The sequence below is a fragment of the Sprattus sprattus genome, assembly GCF_963457725.1.
Source record: "Sprattus sprattus genome assembly, chromosome: 2".
NCBI lineage: Eukaryota > Metazoa > Chordata > Actinopteri > Clupeiformes > Clupeidae > Sprattus > Sprattus sprattus.
Genome location: NC_137921.1, coordinates 59,594,016 through 59,616,586, shown reverse-complemented (window position 1 = coordinate 59,616,586; position 22,571 = coordinate 59,594,016). Strand labels below are relative to the sequence as shown.

The window sequence follows — 22,571 nt, the reverse complement described above, 5'->3', positions numbered from 1 at the left end:
CACTAGACCAATTTTTTTAATTATTCTGTGTTCTTAATTGATTTGCAATAAAAAATGCAGACATTCTAAAAGCAATATTTCAAATATCTAATTGTATTTAATTTGAGCTACATTTACATTTGTATTCCTTTTATCTACTTTATTTAACTCTGTTTTGAACTGGTTGTATACTGTTATTGTCTGTATGGCCTAAATTAAATGAACTATAATTATCATTGTTATTGTTGTGATACGTACCATCTTTGCTGCAAGCACATCATCGAAGGCCTTGAGAACCAGTAGGAAGTGTAGGAACACATATACTTTCAGAGGAAGTGGCCACTCTGGGTTGTGGCGCGCTCCCTTTTCGAACACCTGGATAGTACAGAAAAAGAAATGTTCCCATACAACTTTTCTTATTCAGCCCCATGTGGATTTGAGTTTGGTGTGGTGCTCTTTTCCTCTCTTCACATGCATTCATGCATCTGTGTCACGTTTTTAAGGATTTACTTTTTGTAAATACTAATCTTATACAACAACTTTTAATCAAATTGGTTGATTAATTAATTCAAAAAGATACATTCTGTCCTGTTTTGATTGAACATTATGACAAACATCAAAACTGGATGTGTAGGACAAAACAAAAACATATTTTGGTGTAAAAGATGATGTGAAAAGTATAAGAGAAAAGTAATACAGTATGGGGTAGATGTGTTGGCTTTCAAATGAACAATGGCCAGAACACAGTGGCAAAAGGGATTCGCCTTTTGATAGCATCACATCATGTGCAGCAAAGCAATTAATGCAACCAACTGTAACTGCAGTGTAAAAATGAGGTATTGAGCAGAATTGCTATTTGCATTTATTAACTCACAGAATACTACAGTAACATAAAGTCCGTGAGTGCATGTGTGGGTCTAAACACTTGATGCTTGGTTTGGTTTGAGTGAGAGTGCACTCAATGCAAATTATGAAAATTATGTATGAACAGCTTTTTTTTGCAACATGGTGCCCCTAAAGTTTCGGGGGGTAATTTACTTTAGATTACAGTCATGTATACAAATCGCTGTCTCCCCCCTTTATTTCCCGTTAATATTTATCTTGAAATGTTGATTCGTTTATCTGGGTGTTTTACTTTCAATTTAACTTGGTCTTTTGTTAAAGAACCTAATATATTCTACCTAATGAATATATTGCGACCAGTGGTTGAAAGTAAATTATTACACGTTCTCAAGTACTGTACTTACAGAGCCCAAGGCAATAGTGGCAAGGGAAAACTTGCTTGAGGCCAGCCTGGTAGAAGCATAAAAGGGGGTGGAAGGGGGAAAGAACACTATTATGACTAGGAACAGGCTTTAAACTAAATACGCTCTAACCTTGGGCGCCTCAAGACGATTTCCCAATCTTGGCAGTCCAGGTTTCCAACTTGGTCCTTTGAATATGACAGAAAGTTTATATTTGATGCCTTGAGCTCTCCAGAATCTCTGCCATAGGTACCGATAGTAATCAAACTTAAAGAAAGAAAAAAAAAAACAGTGCGGACATAATTGTTAACACAAACTCTAAGCTTACTCATGTCTCATGAGTACAAATGACAGTTATAAATGACAGTTATCAGCACTGCACTATGGAGTGCATTCAGATCATATGTGATGGCATTTTTCAAAACGTGTGTAAACACTTTGATCATGCAATTTTGAAAGTATACATGAAATCATTTGAACTTCCAAAATATGAATAATTTGTTAGTTTATTTAAAAGCAGTGTCTGTGATTGTTGATAAAAGCTGATCCAATTAGCCCCCTCCCTTCCGTGCTCCCACAGTAAGGTAGGTAAAAGAGCCACTATGTTTGCCATTTACAACGACAGGACTGAGTACAACATCACAGTTTAGACAGTATCCACTTACTTGGACTAACAGGATGTCAAATGAACGTACAGGATAGACAAGTCCATAGACGACTGGCTCATTCTCTTGAGCGAATGTTCCTAAAAAAATTAAACAGAGTTAATAAGAGACTACCTGTGAATTAAACATTCATACAGTACATTCATGCATACATACAGACACATACACATGTATATCAGCAGAAATTATACTACTATAAGTATATTTAAAGATACAGTGTGTAGGATTTAGGGGGATCTATTGGCAGACCAGAATATAATATTCATTTCATTATTTATTGGTGTGTATAACTACAAATATAATATTCATAATCATTATTCATTGGTGTATAACTACGAATATAACATTCATAATCATTATTCATTGGTGTATAACTACGAATATAACATTCATAATCATTATTTATTGGTGTATAACTACGAATATAATATTCATAATCATTATTTATTGGTGTATAACTACGAAAATAATATTCATAATCATACATTTTTGGTGTATTACTACGAATAGTTGTGCTTTTATTAGCTTAGAATGGGTGGGTCCTCCTTCTCGGACTCCGTCATATATATATACACACACACACATACACACATACACACATACACACATACACACATACATACATACGTACATACATACATACATACTGAGATTGTGAGTTTCAATACAGCAGAAGAATATAAATGTGTATTTACCAAATATCCTGTCCCAAATGATAAGGACTCCACCATAATTTTTGTCAATACAATAAGGATTTCGTCCTGCAAATGATTACAAAAACAATAAAAAATACTAAATCTATGTTACTCAATTACAATTACTAAAAAAAGCAGTACATTTATATTGAACATAAACTTGAATGTAGATGAATGTAGACATTAATTAGATAGATATTGTACGTTTTAAGCTCTCTCACATCAAGTTTTATAATCTCAAGGTTATGAAGTAGTAGAAGTAGAGTACATTTTCATTCGTTTTATTTTCCTTCATTTGGTTTGAACAGAATTTCCTCTATGTTTGCAGAATATTGCATAACATGCTTGCAACATGATGCCTATGTTAGACATACCATGATGTACTCGATGGTGACTGGGGGTGTTTAACACCAACTCAAGGATGCCAAGATCTTGCACCAACTGGAGAAAAAATATATGCTTTTATGCTTAATTTGGTTAATGTACAGGTTTTCTTCTCAGTAATGCCATCTACTCTGAATATCATATTGTAGCTTGCTACCATTTGCTAGGCAAGGGTCTGGTACTGTTGAGCAGTCATACTTTTTCTTATGGAATACATCTGTAGTTTCTCTCATGCCCTGTGTTCTTGTGACAGAAGTAAACTACAACGAGTTTGCTCTCTTTCAAGCCTTAAATATACATTTAAAGATTACTGAGTACTTGGCGTAAGACTACATAATTGTAGTGTTGGCAGTTGGCTTGTTGTTACAAGGCTTTAGAGGTAAAACCAAATGCTAAGTACATACAGTGTAATAACAACAGTAGTGTAAAACACTCACATAATACTCACATTATTTCCATTATAAGTAGTTTTATTTGATCTCAGGGGTTTTATTACGTGTATTATTTGCTTATAACAAATCAGTATTTTTGTAGACAAGTTAAATTTGTCATTGTAACCCATGTTTTTATGGATAGGATCCTATTATGTCAAGATGAAGAGAATGGGTTTAGACAGGTGTACTGACAACATTAATCACTTTACCCCACTATCCCTAGATGGATCATAAACTTTATGTTAACGATTTACCTACTGATTTTTAAGCACTCTCAGGGCCTGATTTACTAACAGGATTGCGCCCATTTCTGGCGTAAAATAGCGGTCGTAAACATAAAACGGTATTTACTAACGGGTGCAGCGCATATTAACGCTTTGAGGGTGTGTACCTGCAAACAGGTGGGATGGTTCGGAAACGTGGGTGGTAACGTAGGCGTGAAGCGCTATTTAATGGGAGGAGTGCGCCTAATGATGAACTGCGTGGTATTTACTAAACTGCCCGGCGAGCGCACATCTCTGATTTGCAGGCTAATTCTCCGCCTCATAAAAGCACGTCTTAACCAGAAGGCGGTTTTCCACTGAGTCTGAAAACGTTGATATGGCAGCAGCAAGGCAAAGACATAGACAGAGACAGCGAACAGAAATATTTTTTTCAACTCGTATAATTCATATATTCATATATATGAAATTAAACTTTCTGAACGTAATTGGAGAAATTGATCGCACCCACATGCAAACAGTCCCACCTTCAATCCGCGAACACGTTTACCGAAACAGAAAGCACACATATTCAATGAATGTCCAGGTCATATGTGATGCCAACATGACCATTACTTACGTGGTAGTGGTCTGTCCATGACAGTTTTATCTTCCGGAATAGTGCCATCTATCCATGATTGAGCAACGGTGATTTTGGAGAGGCCTGTCTACTTGATAAATGTATTTGTTTCAGTGGGGATATATTGTAGTGAACCCATGTCCCTTGTTGTGAAGGAAATTATTAAATATTATCATGAAGTGTTAGACTTAAAGGAAATTCTTATAACTGCTATTTTCTAAAGTGTTCTGTGCTGTTGGTTATGTGCCCTGTTTCTCTGTCTTGTTCAATGGAATGCTGTCTCTTGAGAGAGGGGGTTGAAGTTATCTTAGAAAGGCATTGTTTAGTTAAGGTATTTACAACTTCGTCTCCAACGCTGGGAAAACCAACTGATGTGTTACTGAAACTAATGTCATGAATGTTTACATTGAGATTGCAATGGCGATTGATGAGGCCAGGTGTTCTGTTAAACTTTTCGTGACTGTTGGTTTTTAATTAAGCAAGGTTTCTTATCTTAGAAGGACAGAGGCCAGATGGCAACTCCGGACAGAGGAGGGGTTAAAATGTATTTTGTAACCTATGCTGTGAATTCTAATAAAAAGTCTTGCGCCAGGAGCAAGAGCTCAGAGGTGATGCGAGACGGCGTCAAATACCTCTCCGCTTAAAGGCCTAAGCGTAATAGATCTGTTATAAACTTTGCTGTGGTTTGTGGTGTCATTTTATTCTAAGTAATTCAAACAACTTAGCAGAGTTCAGGATTTTTTCCTGACACTTGTAGAATGTATTAATCTCGCCATGTACACATATATATTGTTATAATAGACAGTTTATGCATTAATGCCACCAATAGCATATTATTTATAATCGTGTGCTTTTAAACATCTCGCTGTAGGTGATGGCGGGCAAAACAATATAACCCATTGAATCAGGTTCAGTGATTGAGCGAACGTGAACCAATACATCTATCTCGCTATCTATTCGCTGAACCTTAGTTTTTTCTTCCTCGAATCTCCATGGTGGCAGTAACTTGCTGGCAAGTTCTCCCGTCTTTTAACGGTGCGCTAAATAATGATTGCCCAGCGCGTATCTGGCTTGATAAATATCACGGAAAATGCGGGGAATCACCGTGCGTTAATGTGCGCCTGGCAAAGGTGCGTTCGCAAATCAATCTTAGTAAATCAGGTTCTTTAAAGGGCGGAGTAAGCACAGTTTGCCCAGTTCAGATGTGGTTTGATAAATACCACGGAAAATGCGCAAAAACACTGTGCGTTAATTTGCGAACGCAGATTAAGCAGCGCTCGCATATTAGTAAATCAGGCCCTAAGTATTTTTATTCAGCATATGTTGCCTATGTCTTTTGTGTGGTTTTTGTTTTGTATTTATATGTGTCTTGTGATTTATGTGATTTCCTACTGAAACACTACGATATCCATTTTCTAATCAATAAAGCTGGCTGTCTATTTGTTCGTCTGCGTCTGACTTTCTGCCTGTGGAGATCCAAACACCCACCTCTGTGTGGATCCAGAACTGGTAGAGGAGGTTGAACTGTACATGAACAGCAAACACAGATGGGGGAATGGCCAAAGCCATGGGAAGATAAAAAACCTGATGGCATTATGAGAGAGGCATTATGAGAAAAATATTGAGACAGTTATCTTCAATCATAAGGTGAGTGGTTCAATACACTTACATATGATACTCCAGAAAAATAGGCTTAACTTAATCAACTTAATAATATTAAATAACTTGCCTGATGATGGACATATAAGCAAAATGTAGTGTTAAATGAAGTTAAGTGAGGCATTATGAGAGAGGCATTACGAGAGAAATATTGAGACAGTTATCTTCAATCATAAGGTAAGTGGTTCAATACACTGTACACTCACTTGAGATGTGAGGAACACTTCCTGTCTTAGTGTAAGTGATCACCTAAAGCAGGGGTTTTCAACCGGGGTCCGCGGGACGGGATTGCAGGGGGTCAGCAACATAAGCCTATGTGCATCAGTTCACCATTGATTTTTTTTTATATTTATAAATTCGATTTGATATTTCAACACATTTCCAGATTACTGTTGAATATCGTGAAAAATATCTAAATAGTCTGAATAGCCAAGTCGCATTGCCTGAAATATACTGGTAGACCCATATTCAGCGAAGAAATTACATTGATAAGTGGTACAGGTGGAATATGTGCGCGGGGGGAGGGGGCGTGGCGACAGCGGTTAGTGATCTACCCTGACAATTTCACATATTTAAGTGTTATGTGCAGAATATCTGTGCGGGGGAAGGGGGCGTTGCAGGGCCTTGGTTACAAACACGCACAGGCAGGCACATCAGTGGGCCGCAAATTACTTTCTAGTCAGAATGGTGGTCCCTGGGACAAAACTAGTTGAAAATCCCTGATCTAAAGAGTAAAGCTTACTCATTCACAACTCTAAAAGATATCAGTGGTACATTGCGTTTGAAACATGTTCTGGTGAAATGCTACTTGAGTAAATGCAATTTAAAAATGATACCATGCCATAAAATTCAAATAGACCTATTGACTGCTGACATTTGAATGGTTGTAGGTGGCCATTTGTTGAGTGAGCTAATTCGCACATTAAGAAATATAAGCGAATGTGGCCAAATACTATATTGGCCTACTTGTGTGAATCTTACAGCTGTATAGCTTGTGCAGCGTATGAATCTTACATATGATACTCCAGAAAAATAGGCTTAACTTCATCAACTTAATAATATTGAATAACTTGCCTACACACTGTTACAGTCATGGTGAATTTGGTTTATACAAAGAGAGAAAAAAGTGTGCTTCAGACTAAGTTTGGATAGGAAAAAATTACTGTACACAGCAGAGGCATATGACTAATGTGCCTCTGACATTTGAATCACTTTACTTGCCACTCTGAATCCATTTGTCACTACTAGCATGCAAAATGGCCTTCATAGGCTGTGTAACTTTTTTATTCGGTGTAAGATTTATTCTTTGGGCTTTTTGCCTTTAATCAGATAGGGTAGTGAAGGTTTTTCAGGAAATTAGCTGGGGAGAAGAGTTGGGGAGTGGTATCGGGATATGACCGCCCCACATTTGAATAGCATAATCTCATAAGAATTAAAAGAGTTAAAAGGCCCTGACATGCCACTGATGCATGCGTTGCATACAAGTATCATTAAGGCACCCTAGAGATGTCTGCATGTGTTGTAACCTCCTCACATTGATGCATGCTTGGCATTTAGTGGCTGCCTGATTTGAAAATATTGACTGCTGAAATTTGGTTGGCAAAATTTCACAAAATGTGGTGTGGTTCAAATGATGAGGGTGTCACTTTTCATTAGGTTTGAAAATTTGCATCACAAGATATTGGCCATAAAGTCATTACAAGCCAAGACTTAAAATGTTGTTGACGCATAATTTCAAAACGGTTGTGTTTATGACATTCAAACACAAGCCACATTTGATTAGGCTGCTTGGCATTAATAAAGTATCCATCTACTTGACCATCTATCCATCTATTCAGTTTCAGTTTAAGTTTATTTGTTGAAGAGGGACAGTGTACATTAATAAACATTAAAATGTAAATGCACCCAATTGTAGCCAAAAGGCTAGTTTCCGTTGGCAGTCCCCCTGCCAGAGTGTTAATGGCTAAACAACGTAAAAAAGGCATTAACTATATACATACACATATACAATATATACATACAAAATACATAAAGTATTCATGGTTATTGTAAACTCATGTTAGGCATCATTTTCCATTGTATATCAGCACAGGGACACAAACAGAAGGGAAGTGAGCTTACCCATGATGCACATTGCTGTGTAACTGACTGCCTCAAGGCAGTGGAGAGGTTATAGTTCTCAGAACTGTGGTGGACTTGATGTGCCGCCCAGAGGATGTTGAGTTCTGCAGAAGTAAAACAAAAAAAGGCACCATGTCAGTGTGTTTAAGAACCCAAAAACGTTTGATGAATGGAAATTACATTGTTAATATTAGCACATGAGCCTAAACAAGACCAAGTTAATATCTGTCCCCATGAGAAAAATGTTCCCCCATCGAAGTGGTAGTGACAACCCTATTTTGGGTCCTTGGTTCATGGAACAATTAGCACTTCTTCAGAAATGTATGAATTGAAATGACACATGTTCTTCCAATAATTTAGGAATTGAAGTACGGTTCTTTATGATTGCTTACAAACGTTTCTGAACCTCTACACACAAATTGCAAAATTACACAAAATACAAAACAGTGAAATAGGAGGGGGGAGTGAGTGAGACATGATCTTCAGACATACTCTTCTACACAATACTGGTTACATTATCACTTTAATCATCTTAAAACTTCAGTTGAGACATACATTGAAAGTTTTGCTCCTATAGACAAACTGGTTCTGGTAACATCCGGACTGATTATCAGTCATATACTGGACTTACCATGAGCACAACGATGAACCCAATAGTAACAGAAGTCGACACCAAAAAAGGCGAGCCACCATGTCCAGGCGGAGTCCCAGGGTAACTCAACTATGCGGTAGTTATCCCAGAAGTACACATAAGAGGAGAGCTCCAACCCTCTGACAAAAAGTCTATGAAAAATAAATAAAGACAAATAATTGTAGAGCCAATAAATTGGTGACCTTTCATATGTCCTTACTACCACAAATTAGAAAAATCCTAAACGCTCACTGCATTTTCAACTTTATGCCATTTCAATGACTCCTAAAACTGTTTTGATGGCATATTTGTGTCTTTATTGTACAACATTACTACTTAAGAGTACAATCTCAAAGCACTTTATAGAAATCCCCAGAAGCCAGCATGTGACCGAAATGGTATAAAAAAAAACCCTCAAATATGACAACAATGCTAGAAGGTTACCTGTCTTTTGGCAAGCATGAAAGTCAATCCTTCCTGCTTTATACCAAGGATTAGATCTGATCTGTCTTCTGTCAAAGATTTTCTATTAGGCTTTGATGTCATTAAATGTCGGTAAATTGTCATAAAACCTGCAAGGCTTATCAGGTGTAATGCTGGCATGGCACCCTGAGTCTCTGGACCTTTTCTTATTGAGGGCCAAGCAGTGAAGCTGTGCTGTTAGCAAGACTATTGCTTATAATAATAGTAGTCATAGACTATTGCTTATAATAATAGTGATAATAGTAGTAATAGACTATTGCTTTTAATAATAGTTATAATAGTAAGTTAGTTTACATCTACCTATTCATATTCTTCAATGACATTTACTTTATTTGGGGTTTGGTAAGCCATTCCCTGACAGGTCCCATGTAAGGTAGAAAGCTTAGATGCTAATCTAATACTGTGTTGTATCCCTCCTACACAGGGGTGCCTTGTCCAAAAATGAACGTGTTGCCTCTTATTTCCAAGGCAGAGCAACTGCCCTTCAAAACTCCTGTGCACGTCCCTGGCGGTCTGTATTTCTATATACCACTGTCACTTTTCATAGGTTTCACAGTGTGAATGTTCGCTTCCTGCACTAACACTGAATTATTTTTTATGTGATGACTTATGCTTTTGCTTTTGTAACCCAATACTTTCAAGAGCAGTCAACAAATATTGTTGGTTTTGACTTCCCTTCGTTGTTACTGGACACGTCATGCGTCCTGTTAAGCTATGTTACATCATACCCGGGGCAACTGGGGGGAAAAAGTGGCCAGAGAGATACTGTCAGACGGCCCACTTAATACAATAATAATAATAATAATAATAATAAACTTTATTTATATAGCACCAAGGTGTGCTGCCCACTCAATGAATCACACGTATAGACCAGTCAGTGGCCTTCTTGGAAAAATACACATACACTTTACACATTATTTTGGATGATTACAAAGAAATTACAAATAACGTTTGGAACATTTGGATCCACCAATTTGCCTGGATGGACACATGGAATAAAATGATACTGGCTATTGTAACACTCCAAGGTAGGTTTAGTTTGATAGATGAATAGGCTTAACTCTGAGCTAGTATCAGATGGTTATACATATAACTACAGAGCCTTGGAAGGAATGAATGTCCACACAATAAAGAAACTGGAATCAGAGGGTAGAATTAGTATAAACTATATCGTAGAAATGAACAGAATACAACATACAACAAGTTAAGTAACAGAACCTTAACTAACTCTGCCGGCCCGGGTGCATTATAGTCACATGGTAATAAAAAACAATATCAGTATACTCATGTGTTATTATTACCTCACTATCTCATGATGATAACATATTCATCTCCCTTGAAATCCCCCTTACAAAAACTAATATAATTTAGGTAAAATAGCTTCAAGTTTTGGCTTCCAATAAATGGAACACTATTCAAGTGGATTTGAAACTGTGGTACCCACAGAAACTAACAAAGTATTTGTCTGTTAGCCAATCTAAGAGGCTTTTATAGATGCTAAGGATGTGCCTCAATGCTGTTGCTGTTGTTTTTTACTTTGTTATATTTTTTATACTTAATTTCTGAGTTTTATAATGTGTTTTGTTTATTTATTTTGTCTGTTTTGTCTTGTTATGGTTTGTTTATGTATTGTTCTTCCTATTCTGTAGCCTCAGTCAGGGCATTGCTGCAAAAGAGTCCTGTGCTCAGTCAATTCTCCCTGAATAAACAATGATGATGATAAAGTGATATTCACCGCGAGTGGCAGCCTGTTAAAGCAGCTCTCCGTATTTCTACTTTTCCCCCCCACTTTTCGTGATTTTAATTTTTCTACTGTACTTTATTATTTGTCTATGAAAGTATGTTGCTAAACCTATTTGTAAATAGTCTATTTCATAGTGTTACTTAGCCAGTTGATCGTATTTTAAGATCAGCCAGTACAACAGACAGGACCGGCAATATTCAACTAGAAAATGCATTTCCTGAAGGAAATACCAGTGCATGAAATGCAAAAGTTAGGAAAGGAAGAAGAAAAGAAAGAAGAGTGAAAGAAGGAAAGAAGAAAGGAAAGAAGAGTGGAAGAAGGAAAAAAGAAAGGAAAGAAGAGTGAAGAAAGGAGAGAAGAGAGGAAGAAGGAAAGAAGAGTGAAAGAAGGAAAGAAGAAAATAAAGAAGAGTGAGGAAAGGAAAGAAGAGTGGAAGAAGAAAAGAAAGAAGAGTGAAGAAAGGAAAGAAGAGTGAAAGAAGGAGATCATAGTTGAAGAAGGAAAGAAGAGTGAAAGAAGGAAAGAAGAAAGGAGAGTGAAGAAAGGAAAGAAAAGTGAAAGAAGGAAAGAAGAGTGGAAGAAGGAAAGAAGAGTGAACAAGAGTGAAAGAGAAAAAGAGAGTGAAAATATTGAAAAAAGGAGATAAAAATGGAGTGAAGAGGAGAGATTGAGTGTGAGAGAAAGTAGACTGAGAGGGATAGAGAGAAAGATGGAGAGATGGAGAGAGAAAAAAGTAGAGAATGGAAGGTGTCTTAATGTTCATAGTTACAGTTAAATTGAGAGGGACAGAGAAGAGGTTCCTTGGATTTGGCGCAGGTGTCAGTGAAGCAGAGGTGCAAGCCAGTTTAAAGACCCTATTATGATGTCATAATGGCCCAATGTAAGTCAATGGGAAAATTTAGATTCGTTGTTATTTAATATTTTAAAAAGTATAAAGTTTAGAAAAGTGAAAAATACATAGCATAAGTGTCCTTTACAAGACCTACGCGACAAAGTTTGAATTAAGTTTCTACGTTAAGCGGTTCGGGCTGAATTAATCGCAGAAAAAGGTGAGAAGAATAACTAGAAAATGCATTTCCTGAAGGAAATACCAGTGCATGAAATGCAAAGGTTAAGAAAGGAAGAAGAAAAGAAAGAAGAGTGAAAGAAGGAAAGAAGAAAGGAAAGAAGAGTGGAAGAAGGAAAGACAAAAGGAAAGAAGAGTGAAGAAAGGAGAGAAGAGTGGAAGAAGGAAAGAAGAAAGGAAAGAAGAGTGAAAGAAGGAAAGAAGAAGAGAAAGAAGAGTGAAGAAAGGAAAGAAGAGTGGAAGAAGGAAAGAAGAAAAGAAAGAAGAGTGGAAGAAGGAAATAAGAAAAGAAAGAAGAGTGAAAGAAGGAAAGAATAAAGGAAAGAAGAGTGTAAGAAGGAAAGAAGAGTGAAGAAAGGAAAGAAAAGTGGAAGAAGGAAAGAAGAGTGGATGAAGGAAAAAAGAAAGGCAAGAAGAGTGGAAGAAGGAAAGAAAAATGGAAGAAGAAAATAAGAAAGGAAAGAAGAGTGAAAGAAGGAAAGAAGAAAAGAAAGAAGAGTGAAGAAAGGAAAGAAGAGTGGAAGAAGGAAAGAAGAAAAGAAAGAAGAGTGAAATAATGAAAGAAGAAAGGAAAGAAGAGTGAAGGAAGGAAAGAAGAGTGTAAGAAGGAAATAAGAAAAGAAAGAAGAGTGAAAGAAGGAAAGAATAAAGGAAAGAAGAGTGTAAGAAGGAAAGAAGAGTGAAGAAAGGAAAGAAAAGTGGAAGAAGGAAAGAAGAGTGGATGAAGGAAAAAAGAAAGGCAAGAAGAGTGGAAGAAGGAAAGAAAAATGGAAGAAGAAAATAAGAAAGGAAAGAAGAGTGGAAGAAGGAAAGAAGAGTGAACAAGAGTGGCTCTGGATGAAGAGATAAAGAGAGAGTGAAAATATTGAAAAAAGGAGATAAAAATGGAGTGAAGAAGAGAGATTGAGTGTGAGAGAAAGTTGACTGAGAGAGAAAGATGGAGAGATGGAGAGAAAAAAAAATAGAGAATGGATGGTGTCTTAATGTTCCTAGTTACAGTTAAATTGAGCGGGACAGAGAGACAAGAGGTTCCTTTGATTTGGCACAGGTGTCAGTAAAGCACAGGTGCAAGCCAGTTTAAAGACCCTATTATGATGTCATAATGGCCCAATGTAAGTCAATGGGAGAAATTTATATTCGTTTTTCTTTAATATCTTAAAAAGTATAAAGTTTAGAAAAGTGAAAAATACATAGCATAAGTGTCGTTTACAAGACCTACGCGACTAAGTTTGAATGAAGTTTCTACGTTAAGCGGTTCGGGCTGAATTAATCGCAGAAAAAGGTAACAAGAATAAGAAGAAGAAGAAGAAGAAGAAGAAGAAGAAGCCTAGGAATAACAATACAGGGCATTTCATGCACTGTAATAAGAAGAAGAAGCCTAGGAATAACAATACAGGGCATTTCATGCACTGTAATAACAAATTAGTTGCCATGGCGCCGCAAGTGGCAGCCTGTTTGAGTAGCTTGTTTAAGCTAAAGAAAAAACCCAACAACAACAGCAATTGCTTGCTTGTAGCCTACAATAAATGATTGTGACCTGTAGGTAACTGCTGTCTGTTTTAATTCCTTATGGCCGTGCCTAGGCTAGGTTGGTTTAAGTTTTTGGATGCATTAAATGTGGTGGCAAGAAGTATGATCGTCCTTGGATTATGGGACATTGTAACACCTTATCCTGATTTTAGATATTTAATTATGACATTAAATAGACATCGGGTGGACTTCTGTAAAATTATAGAAAGCGAAAAATAAAAAAAAGCTTTGGTTTCACAAAAAATAAGCTAAAGTTGGCAATTGTTTATAAGCCAACGTTGGTAATTGGTTAAACCAACGTTGGCAATTGGTTATAAGCCAACCAAAACCCCACTCTCACTCCTATTTGCTAACGTTGGCCCAACGTGTCCACGACGGCCAAAGTACGTTGGCCCATCGTTGGCATGTGACGTAACTGTGACAACATTGGGCCAACCTCTCCCTGCTATCTGGGGTGTTTGTTAACTCCAGATGGTGTAATCCTAGGCATATAACTGTAAAAGAACGTATCTGTTCTCCGGACTTTGAACTGTTGGCTGTGAGTTTGAGGCCGTACTACATGCCACGAGAATTCTCACATGCCATCGCTGTCATTGTTTACATTCCTCCAAGTGCCGCAGCAGTGCACACCAGTGATGTCATCCACTCCACTGTCGCGGGATTACAGACAAAGCACCCTAACGCATTCATCATGGTAAATGGAGATTTTAACCATGTGAAAAAGTTAAAAACTCTGACAAACTTCACCCAGTATGTGACCTGTAGTACAAGAGAGAACAAGACCCTGGACCTGCTGTATGCCAATGTTACAGCTCCATTGAGGAGGAGTTGAGGGACTGCTATGTAACAACAGACTGGGACCTGTTTGAGAGGGTCCACGGTGAGGACATCGATGGACTCTCACATTGTATTACGGACTACATCAGGTTCTGTGAGGAGAGGATTGTACCAACCAAAAAGGTACGCTGCTTTCCAAATAACAAGCCCTGGATCAATGGGGATATTAAAGCCCTGTTGGACAGGAAGAAAAGGGCTTTCATGACAAGGGACACTGAGGGGGCCAAAGCTGTTCAAAAGGAGCTGAAGAAGGAGTTGAGAGCGGCCAAGGACCGCTATAAGGACAAAGTAGAGGGCAAGCCACAGGCCAACAGCTCCAGGGAGGTGTGGGGGGGAGGAAGAAGCATGCCCCCCCCCCCCCCCAGCCTGTCTCTTACACATGGAGACAATATTTGGAATAACCTTGATTTACAAAGCTTTCATGTGTCTTGGCATGCTCTCCTTCAGTCTTTCACATTGCTGTTCCTGGCGCAAAGATTCAAGCAGCTCGGCTTTGCTTGATGGCTTGTGACCATCCATCTTCCTCTTGATCACATTCCAGAGGTTTTCAATGGGATTCAGGTCTGGAGATAGGGCTGGCCATGACAGGGTCCTGATCTGGTGGTCCTTCATCCACACCTTCACTGACCTGGCTGTGTGGCATGGAGCATTATCCTGCTCGAAAAAACACTCCTCAGAGTTGGGGAACATTATTGTCAGAGCAGTAGGAAGCAAGTTTTCACCCAGGACAACTTTGAACTTGGCTTGATTCTTCACAAAGACAAATCTGCCGGATTCCAGCCTTGATGAAGCACCCCCAGATCACCACCGATCCTCCACCACCGAAATATCACAGTAGGTGCCAGACACTGTGGCTTGTAGGCCTCTCCAGGTCTCCATCTTCCCATTAGACGACTAGGTGTTGGGCAAAGCTTAAAATTGGACTCATCAGACCTTACTTTAGTCCAACCCACAAACCACAACCTCTTGCTTGCCTCTCGTTGATGAAGGGCTTTTTTCTAGCTTTGCCGGTTGTTGAGTGACATTCGAATGAGTTCGGCGTTCATCCCAGTGAGTGGAGAGTCGCTTTCGTCCTCTACCGGTCTGTAGCTTTGTTGTCTCTAATATCTGCTGCTTGACAGTGTTCTTATGAACATAACCTTCTTATGAACCGCCGTCTTTGAGATTTTAAGGATGGAAGCAACCGGATGCTCACTGTATCCCTCTGCCAGTAAAACCAGAGTTGAACCCCTCTTTTCCTCACTCAAAACTTTTCTTTTTAACTCTTTTGGCATGGTCAATAGACACTTTTTTGATTCCAATGACTACTAGCACTGTTTCTGCCATCTAGCTGGTCCTATTGCAAGAGGATAGTGATGGCCACAGTACTGGTTTTTATACTTTACTTCATTAAATTAGATTTGGTTCAGGTGATCAACTTATCAGTACCTTATTAAGTAGAATCATGTGTGCCTGTATTGGAATTCAACAGACACTGGAATGAAATGGCTGCAACACACATAGTTGGAGTGGTCTCTTAATTTTTTCCAAAGCTCTGTATACACATATTTTTTCACGTGTGAGTGTCTTTTATATTATGGTTCTAAAGAATGGTACCCCAAATCCTTTGGCGGTTGGGTTGTAAGTGAGTAGGTGAAATATGTAGTAATAATTATTAAAAAAAAGGAAATTAGTCTAGCCATTTGATAGTTAAAACTACTTTGTTTTACTACATGACCATTGTTGACCATTTCGCTCTCTTGTACTTTTTCTGTTTTTTTTTTTTATTTGTGTCTTCAGTTCTCCCTTTCCTGCCATTTTAACCAGGGAAGAACTATTGTATTCTCGAGTGTCCACTATACAACATTTTTTACCGGTGTTTCCACACGTAGAAACTTTTTTTTGTAAAGATATTTTGGTCGGAGGAGTACTGTGTCAGTGGTGCCCGTTTCAGCTTGTTGCCATGGAGATGACAACAAATGCGTTTTTCAGTACTCCCTTAACTATCACTTTCACCAGAGAAGACCTACTAAATATCCAACAGTCCACTCCACAAACTTCTTCACCGGTCTTTACACACCCATAATCCTTTTTAGAGATTTTGGTCGGAGGGGCTGCAGCTCTCTGTGGAGCTTGGACGAGTGTTTGTACATAAACAAAGGTTGGTGTACAGATGTCACAGTGTTAAATATAATATGCACTCCACACCTAGATACTATTTTCATCAACTGCAGACCGTTTTATTCATCGCGGGAGTTTTCCTCCTTCATTCTGGTCGGTGTCTACATTCCACCTCAGGCCAACGTTAGCGAGGCGCTACAGCACCTGGCTGACCAGATAACCAGCATGGAGAGAAAATATCCAGACTCCTTTCTCATTATCCTTGGGGATGTTAACAAAGCAAACCTCAGCAACGAACTGTCAAAATTCAGGCAGCAGATTAAGTGTCCCACCAGAGACAAAAACACACTGGACCACTGCTACACAGTTTTAAAGGACACATATCACTCTGTTCCCCGTGCAGCTTTGGGACTCTCTGATCACTGCCTGGTCCATCTGCTCCCAACCTACAGGCAGAAATTCAAATATGCAAAGCCTATAGTCAAGACAGTGAGAAAATGGACCAACAAGTCAAAGCTGGAGCTACAGGCCTACTTTAACTGCACTGACTGGAGTGTTTTTGAGGCTACATCTACAGAGCTGGACGAACTTACTGACACTTCGACATCTTACATCAGTTTTTGTGAGGACGTGTGTGTTCCCACCAAAACGTTCCCCACCTTCAATAATAATAAACCGTGGTTTTCGGCAAAGCTTCGAAAGGCCAAAGAGGAGGCCCACAGGAGTGGGGACAGGATCCTATACAATCAGGCCAAGAACACACTGACAAAGGAGATCATAGTAGCAAAGAGGAGAAAAGAGAAGCTTAAAAACTAGTTCTCATCTAACGATCCTGCGTCAGTGTGGCGAAGCCTGCAGGACATCACCAACTACAGGAAACCGTCCCCCCACACTGCAGTGACCCCTCAACTAGCCGACGATCTGAATGACTTTTACTGCAGGTTTGATCACCCCACGCTCCAACACAGACTTCACCCAACAAACTGCACCCCCTGCTATCACCTCCCTCCCCACTCCCTCCTTACTCCCCCCTGGCACTGACGATCAGTGAAGAAGATGTGTGTCAGCTCTTTCAGAAACAGAAGATCAAGAAGGCTCCAGGCCTGGTGTTGTCCCACCTGAAGGTCATCACAGGCCCCCTCCTGGACCCTCTGCAGTTTGCCTACAGGGCTAATAGGTCAGTGGAAGACGCAGTAAACATGGGACTGCACTACATCCTGCAACAGCTCGACTCCCCAGGGATGTATGCAAGGATGCTGTTTGTGGACTTCAGCTCGGCGTTTAACACCATCATGCCAGAAGCCCTCCTCGCCAAACCTCACCCAGCTCAGACAGGAAGCAACAGGTGAGGCTGGGAGAAATTACATCCAGCACCCGGACAGTCAGCACTGGTGCCCCCCAGGGATGCGTATTTCCCCACTGCAACTTTTCTCTGTACACAAATGACTGCACCTCAGGAGACCCGTCTGTTCAGCTCCTGAAATTTGCAGACGATACAACAATCATCGCCTCATCCGAAATGGAGATGAGTCTACATACAGGAGGGAAGTTGAGCAGCTTGCCCTGTGGTGCAATCGCTACAACCTGGAGTTGAACTCGCTCAAAACTGTGGAGATGATAGGGGACTTCAGGAGGAGCCCCCCCCTCACCATATTGAACAGTACTGTGTCTGCTGTGGAATCCTTCAGGTTTCTGGGTTCCACAATCTCCCAGAACCTGAAGTGGGAGCCTAACATAAAATCAGTCATCAAAAAGGCCCAGCAGAGGATGTACTTCCTGCGCCAGCTCAGGACCTGTACACCTCCAGAGCCAGAAAACGGGCAGGGAAAATCATTGCAGACCCCTTATTGCACCCTGGACATAATCTGTTCCAGCTCCTCCCCTCTGGCAGGCGCTTCAGATCTCTGCACACCAAAACCACCAGACACAGGAACAGTTTTTTCCCCCTTTCCGTCACTCTAAGGAACAGTTGACAAATTATTTGATTTTATTATTATATTATATATTATATTTATTTAATTGATCCTAAACTGTTGTGATATACTGTATATTTTCAGTTTAAGTACATTGAGAGCAACTAAACCCAGAACAAATTCCTTGTATATGAAAGTGTACTTGGCCAATAAACATGATTCTGATTCTGATTGTGTTGATGTATTATGGGGTCAAATACTGAATGGCGGAATGGCCGCAACTCACTACAGTTATCAATTCAATTCAATTAAATTTTATATATATAGCGCCATAACAATATAATTGCCTCTAGGAGCTTAACAGAGCCCAAAGCCTAACCCCCCTTAGTGCATGCACAATGGCAACAGGGGCAAGATAAAACTCCCTGTTAGGCAGAAAGAAACCTTAAGCAGAACCACGGCACATAAGGGGGGACCCATCTGCTTGAGGTCGGCCGGGTGGAGATAGGAAGGGGGGAAGGGGGAGGGTTATGTGGCAGAAGGGGAAGGGAAACAACAGGGGTTGGACACAGCCAGCATTTGGTCGCGGGACATAGTATGTATACAGACATCCGGTGGTAAATACATGATACAGGCAAGACCAGTTTACTCTTCTCATAGGGTTACTGTTACAGGGGTAAGGGATGAAGGGACAGAGAAACATTTCAGTGGTGGCAATAATGTATATGTTTAGTTATGCTGGCATTTAGCATTTTGTTTGGTTTAGTACATATTGGGATTTTAGTCGTAAGCTTTGTTTAGGGTTGCAGGGTACACAGGCTGGTGACAGTCGCAACACGCGCCGAATGCTGTACAGGAAGTGACGAATCAATCAACCCAAACCACACTCACAAAGAAGCTCTCAGCACACCTTTCTTTGTCCGAGCTGGCACATGAGTGATTGAGTTCGGCTCCTGGCCACGGTACAACATACGCTGTCTATAGCCCAGTTTTGTTGATGAGTGGGGTATTCCATGTCTTTAGATGTGTTTTAGTTTTGCTGGCATTGAGCATTTTGTTTGATTTGGTATGTGGAGATTTTAGTCGTAAGCTTTGTTAGGGTTGCAGGGCAGAGTGCAGTCCATTTGGCTGGTGACAGTCGCAACACGCGCCGTATGCCGTACGACATACGACATACGACATGCCGTAGAACATTATTTGTGTTCAGATATGTCTGGGTGGCTGGCACAGCAGGTGATGGGTTTGTCGACGCAATTACTTTTGGCTATAGGATGCACTAAAGAGGAATGTCTTTAGCCTTGATACGGTAATTTATCAGTAAATGTATTATAATTTATGAACAGATGACAGATGACAGATGACGTTGCACTATTGTGTTTTCATCTCCTTTTAAAGGGCTATCTCTCCTTATTCCATTGGTGGGTATATGTTATCTCTGCTATGTAGCATAACTACACAAAAAGCCTTCCTGTATGCCACTGACAGGACACACCTCTCCCAGCAGGGCACAGTAAGTGTAGAATGTAGTTTCATTTCAGAGGTTATACATTAGTAAAAGAACCCATACTGTGGCAGACGTGACACCATGCCAGCCGAGACTGATGTGACTTCATCATTAAGGCTGGTGATCAGACCTCCTGTCCTCAGCCAGCCCACCAGCAGTTCAAGCAGTATCAGGCTGATGAAACATGGAGTTGCCTGGAAGATGAAGAGATAGATGTCACAAGCTAAATATCAAGTTGTTCAATACACATGTTTAAAAAAGCCTATGTGCTGTCGTAAAGCTTACCCTGAAAAGTAATTTAGAATCTTTTTGAGTGTCTAAGATATCATCTGCCCCCACTGGATGATGCAACTGAAATAATCACATAAATTATGCAACCTAAAAATGGAACTAGCCCTGAACAATGCTAAGTTAAACTACTTTGGTTCCAATGCCAGCCACATTCTGGGAAAAATGTTAATTTCTCTAAACTGTTAAAATTGACAGAAAATATTTAGATTTTGGCACCATGTATTTATGATCAGGTATTCAATAGTGGTCAGGAATCAAACTCGGTAGACAAATTAGATGGCAGTGACGCTTACCACTGTACCACCAACATCCCAACAGATGTACAAGGAATAGGGCTGGGCAAATGAATGCGTTAATCTTGCGTTAATCCATCAATCATTTAACGCCGACAATTATTTTAACGCGCGTTAGCGCAGGTTTTATTATTTATTTTATTATTCTAAAAGGCTTTTATTTTGAAAAACTTTGCCGGTGACTGCTGTGGAACCGGAAAAGGAAATAATTCGCGGTAAAACAAACACTATGGTTAAACAAACATGGAGACGGGTACGGAGATTTTACATGGGCATTTTCAATTTAAAGTTCTTAAAGACGGTCACCATCACACGGAGAATACACGAGTTGTATGAAGAGGAGAGAACTGCAAAAATTGTCATGTCCAGGGTAGAATTCCATCTGGTTTGAACGTCTTGCATAAGCGACTCCTTCTTCTGTCCATGTGCAACTTGTTGTTGCTCCAATTCTGCTACACTTGCTGGACTGTGTTTTAAGTACCTCACAACCTTTCTGCACTTGGCCAAGAGATTGTCAAACGCACTGTTATGCAGAGATACTGTGACAGAACGCTGGAGACTGTGCGCAAAGCAGGGGACATGATGGGGTAGTTGTCTTACAGCAGCGATCATATTTCGTGCAACATCTATGTTAAGTGTGGTGACTTTATTGGACACATTCCACCATAAAGTGTCCCGCGCACGTTTCAGCATAATGTCTCTCCTCAGTTTTCAAAGCATGTGAATGCAGCGCCCACTTCTCATCGATAGAATGCACTTTAACTCCGAGGTAATTGTGGTTACCGAGTTTGCTGTTGGTTGAGTTAATCTGATTGAACTGTCAATCTTGTTCAAAGCCTTCTGTAGGACTTTACAAAGGGAAGAGCTATGTTAGAAAATAAAAAATGTCTTTACAATTAAATACACCTTGGCTAACTTCCTTCTATGTTTCTGGTTTACGTAAATGTAATCACATTTTTGGTGCTTCACCACACTAAGCTTTAGTTTTCTGTTTGATACAATTGTTTAAATTGAAATTAACACAAATTATTTATTTTATTTAACTGCTACTATATAAAAATACTGATGTTAAGTGTTTGTTTGCACAACCAATGTAATGGCACTTTAGTTCATATGGCAGTACATTTAATATACCGCTATACACTACTTTTTAATTAATTTTTGGGATTTGCGTATAAAAATGCGATTAAATAACGATTAATCAGGGAAATAATGCGATTAATCGCGATTACATTTTTTTTATCGTTGCCCAGCCCTAACAAGGAACCACAAAGAGGAGTTTGCATGCATTATGAAGAATGCAACATAAAGCTTTGAAGACAGTACTGAAACTCTGAGGACTACTGCAGATAGCATGGTTTATGAAGTAGGCCTATATGTTATTCCTCCGGACTGCCAGAGGTGGCATAGCCTATGACTCCATCCTTAACGCCTAGAGTGGATCAAGTCATTATTCCAACCGTCATGTATGATGTGTCTCATGCTATAAATAGCACTGTCACGTGTCATTCATCCTCTTTGCCTTCTCGCATTTTGATCTATTTTGCAGTTTTCATACAAAGTTGCAAGATTTTGTTGCCCTCTCTGAGCTGTGAGCAGGGGAGTACTGAGAGAGAGAGTTAATACATTCCGTTTGCCCTGTAAGCGCAAGGTAAATTAAAAAAAAATAATTAATCTACACAACTGTTAAGAAAATTCCATGATATTCCAGGACTGTGCATGCAAAATGGTCAAATTCCATGACTTTCCAGGTCTGGAAAAACTTTTATGAAATTCCATGATATTCCAGAAATTCCATGACCCGTGGGAACCCTGTATAATACACATATTTGCATTTTCACAGATATTTTGAGAGTCTTAGGACTAAAAGAGTCTATAGGAGGCAACCAAAATATTGCAACATCTCAAGTATGCTTAAAGGCGCAGCCTGCAATTCTAATCCAATGCGCTTTTAGTATAAGTGTTTAGTTGGCCACATTTGCTGACGTCTTATAGTGCCTTATCATTGGCTCGCTCAACAAAATGGTCAGTCACATTCCAGCAATCAATATTTGTGAATGGCTGATCTCAATCAAATTCACTAAACTCATTGATAATGAAAAATAGAAGCTGAAGCAAATTTAAAAAAAAAAACAGAAATCAGAATCTATTGCACATA

The 22,571-nt window shown here is 39.4% G+C and overlaps 1 protein-coding gene across 3 annotated transcripts in view; it reads right to left on the bottom strand.

Annotated features, from left to right (window-relative positions):
* agmo (alkylglycerol monooxygenase) overlaps window positions 1-22,571 on the bottom strand; it is a 28,545-nt gene that overhangs the window by 4,675 nt on the left and 1,299 nt on the right. Inside the window, exons 2-10 of one of the 3 annotated variants that reach the window (XM_080860510.1) lie at window positions 19,893-20,023; window positions 8,653-8,804; window positions 8,022-8,125; window positions 5,730-5,825; window positions 2,958-3,024; window positions 2,584-2,649; window positions 1,889-1,968; window positions 1,356-1,490; window positions 238-354 (exon numbers count right to left, since the gene is read on the bottom strand). In XM_080860510.1, coding sequence (XP_080716636.1) covers window positions 238-354; window positions 1,356-1,490; window positions 1,889-1,968; window positions 2,584-2,649; window positions 2,958-3,024; window positions 5,730-5,825; window positions 8,022-8,125; window positions 8,653-8,804; window positions 19,893-20,023 — 948 coding nt within the window. The remainder of the gene's footprint in view (window positions 1-237; window positions 355-1,355; window positions 1,491-1,888; window positions 1,969-2,583; window positions 2,650-2,957; window positions 3,025-5,729; window positions 5,826-8,021; window positions 8,126-8,652; window positions 8,805-19,892; window positions 20,024-22,571) is intronic. The other 2 variants (XM_080860511.1, XM_080860512.1) reach the window with 2 other exon arrangements.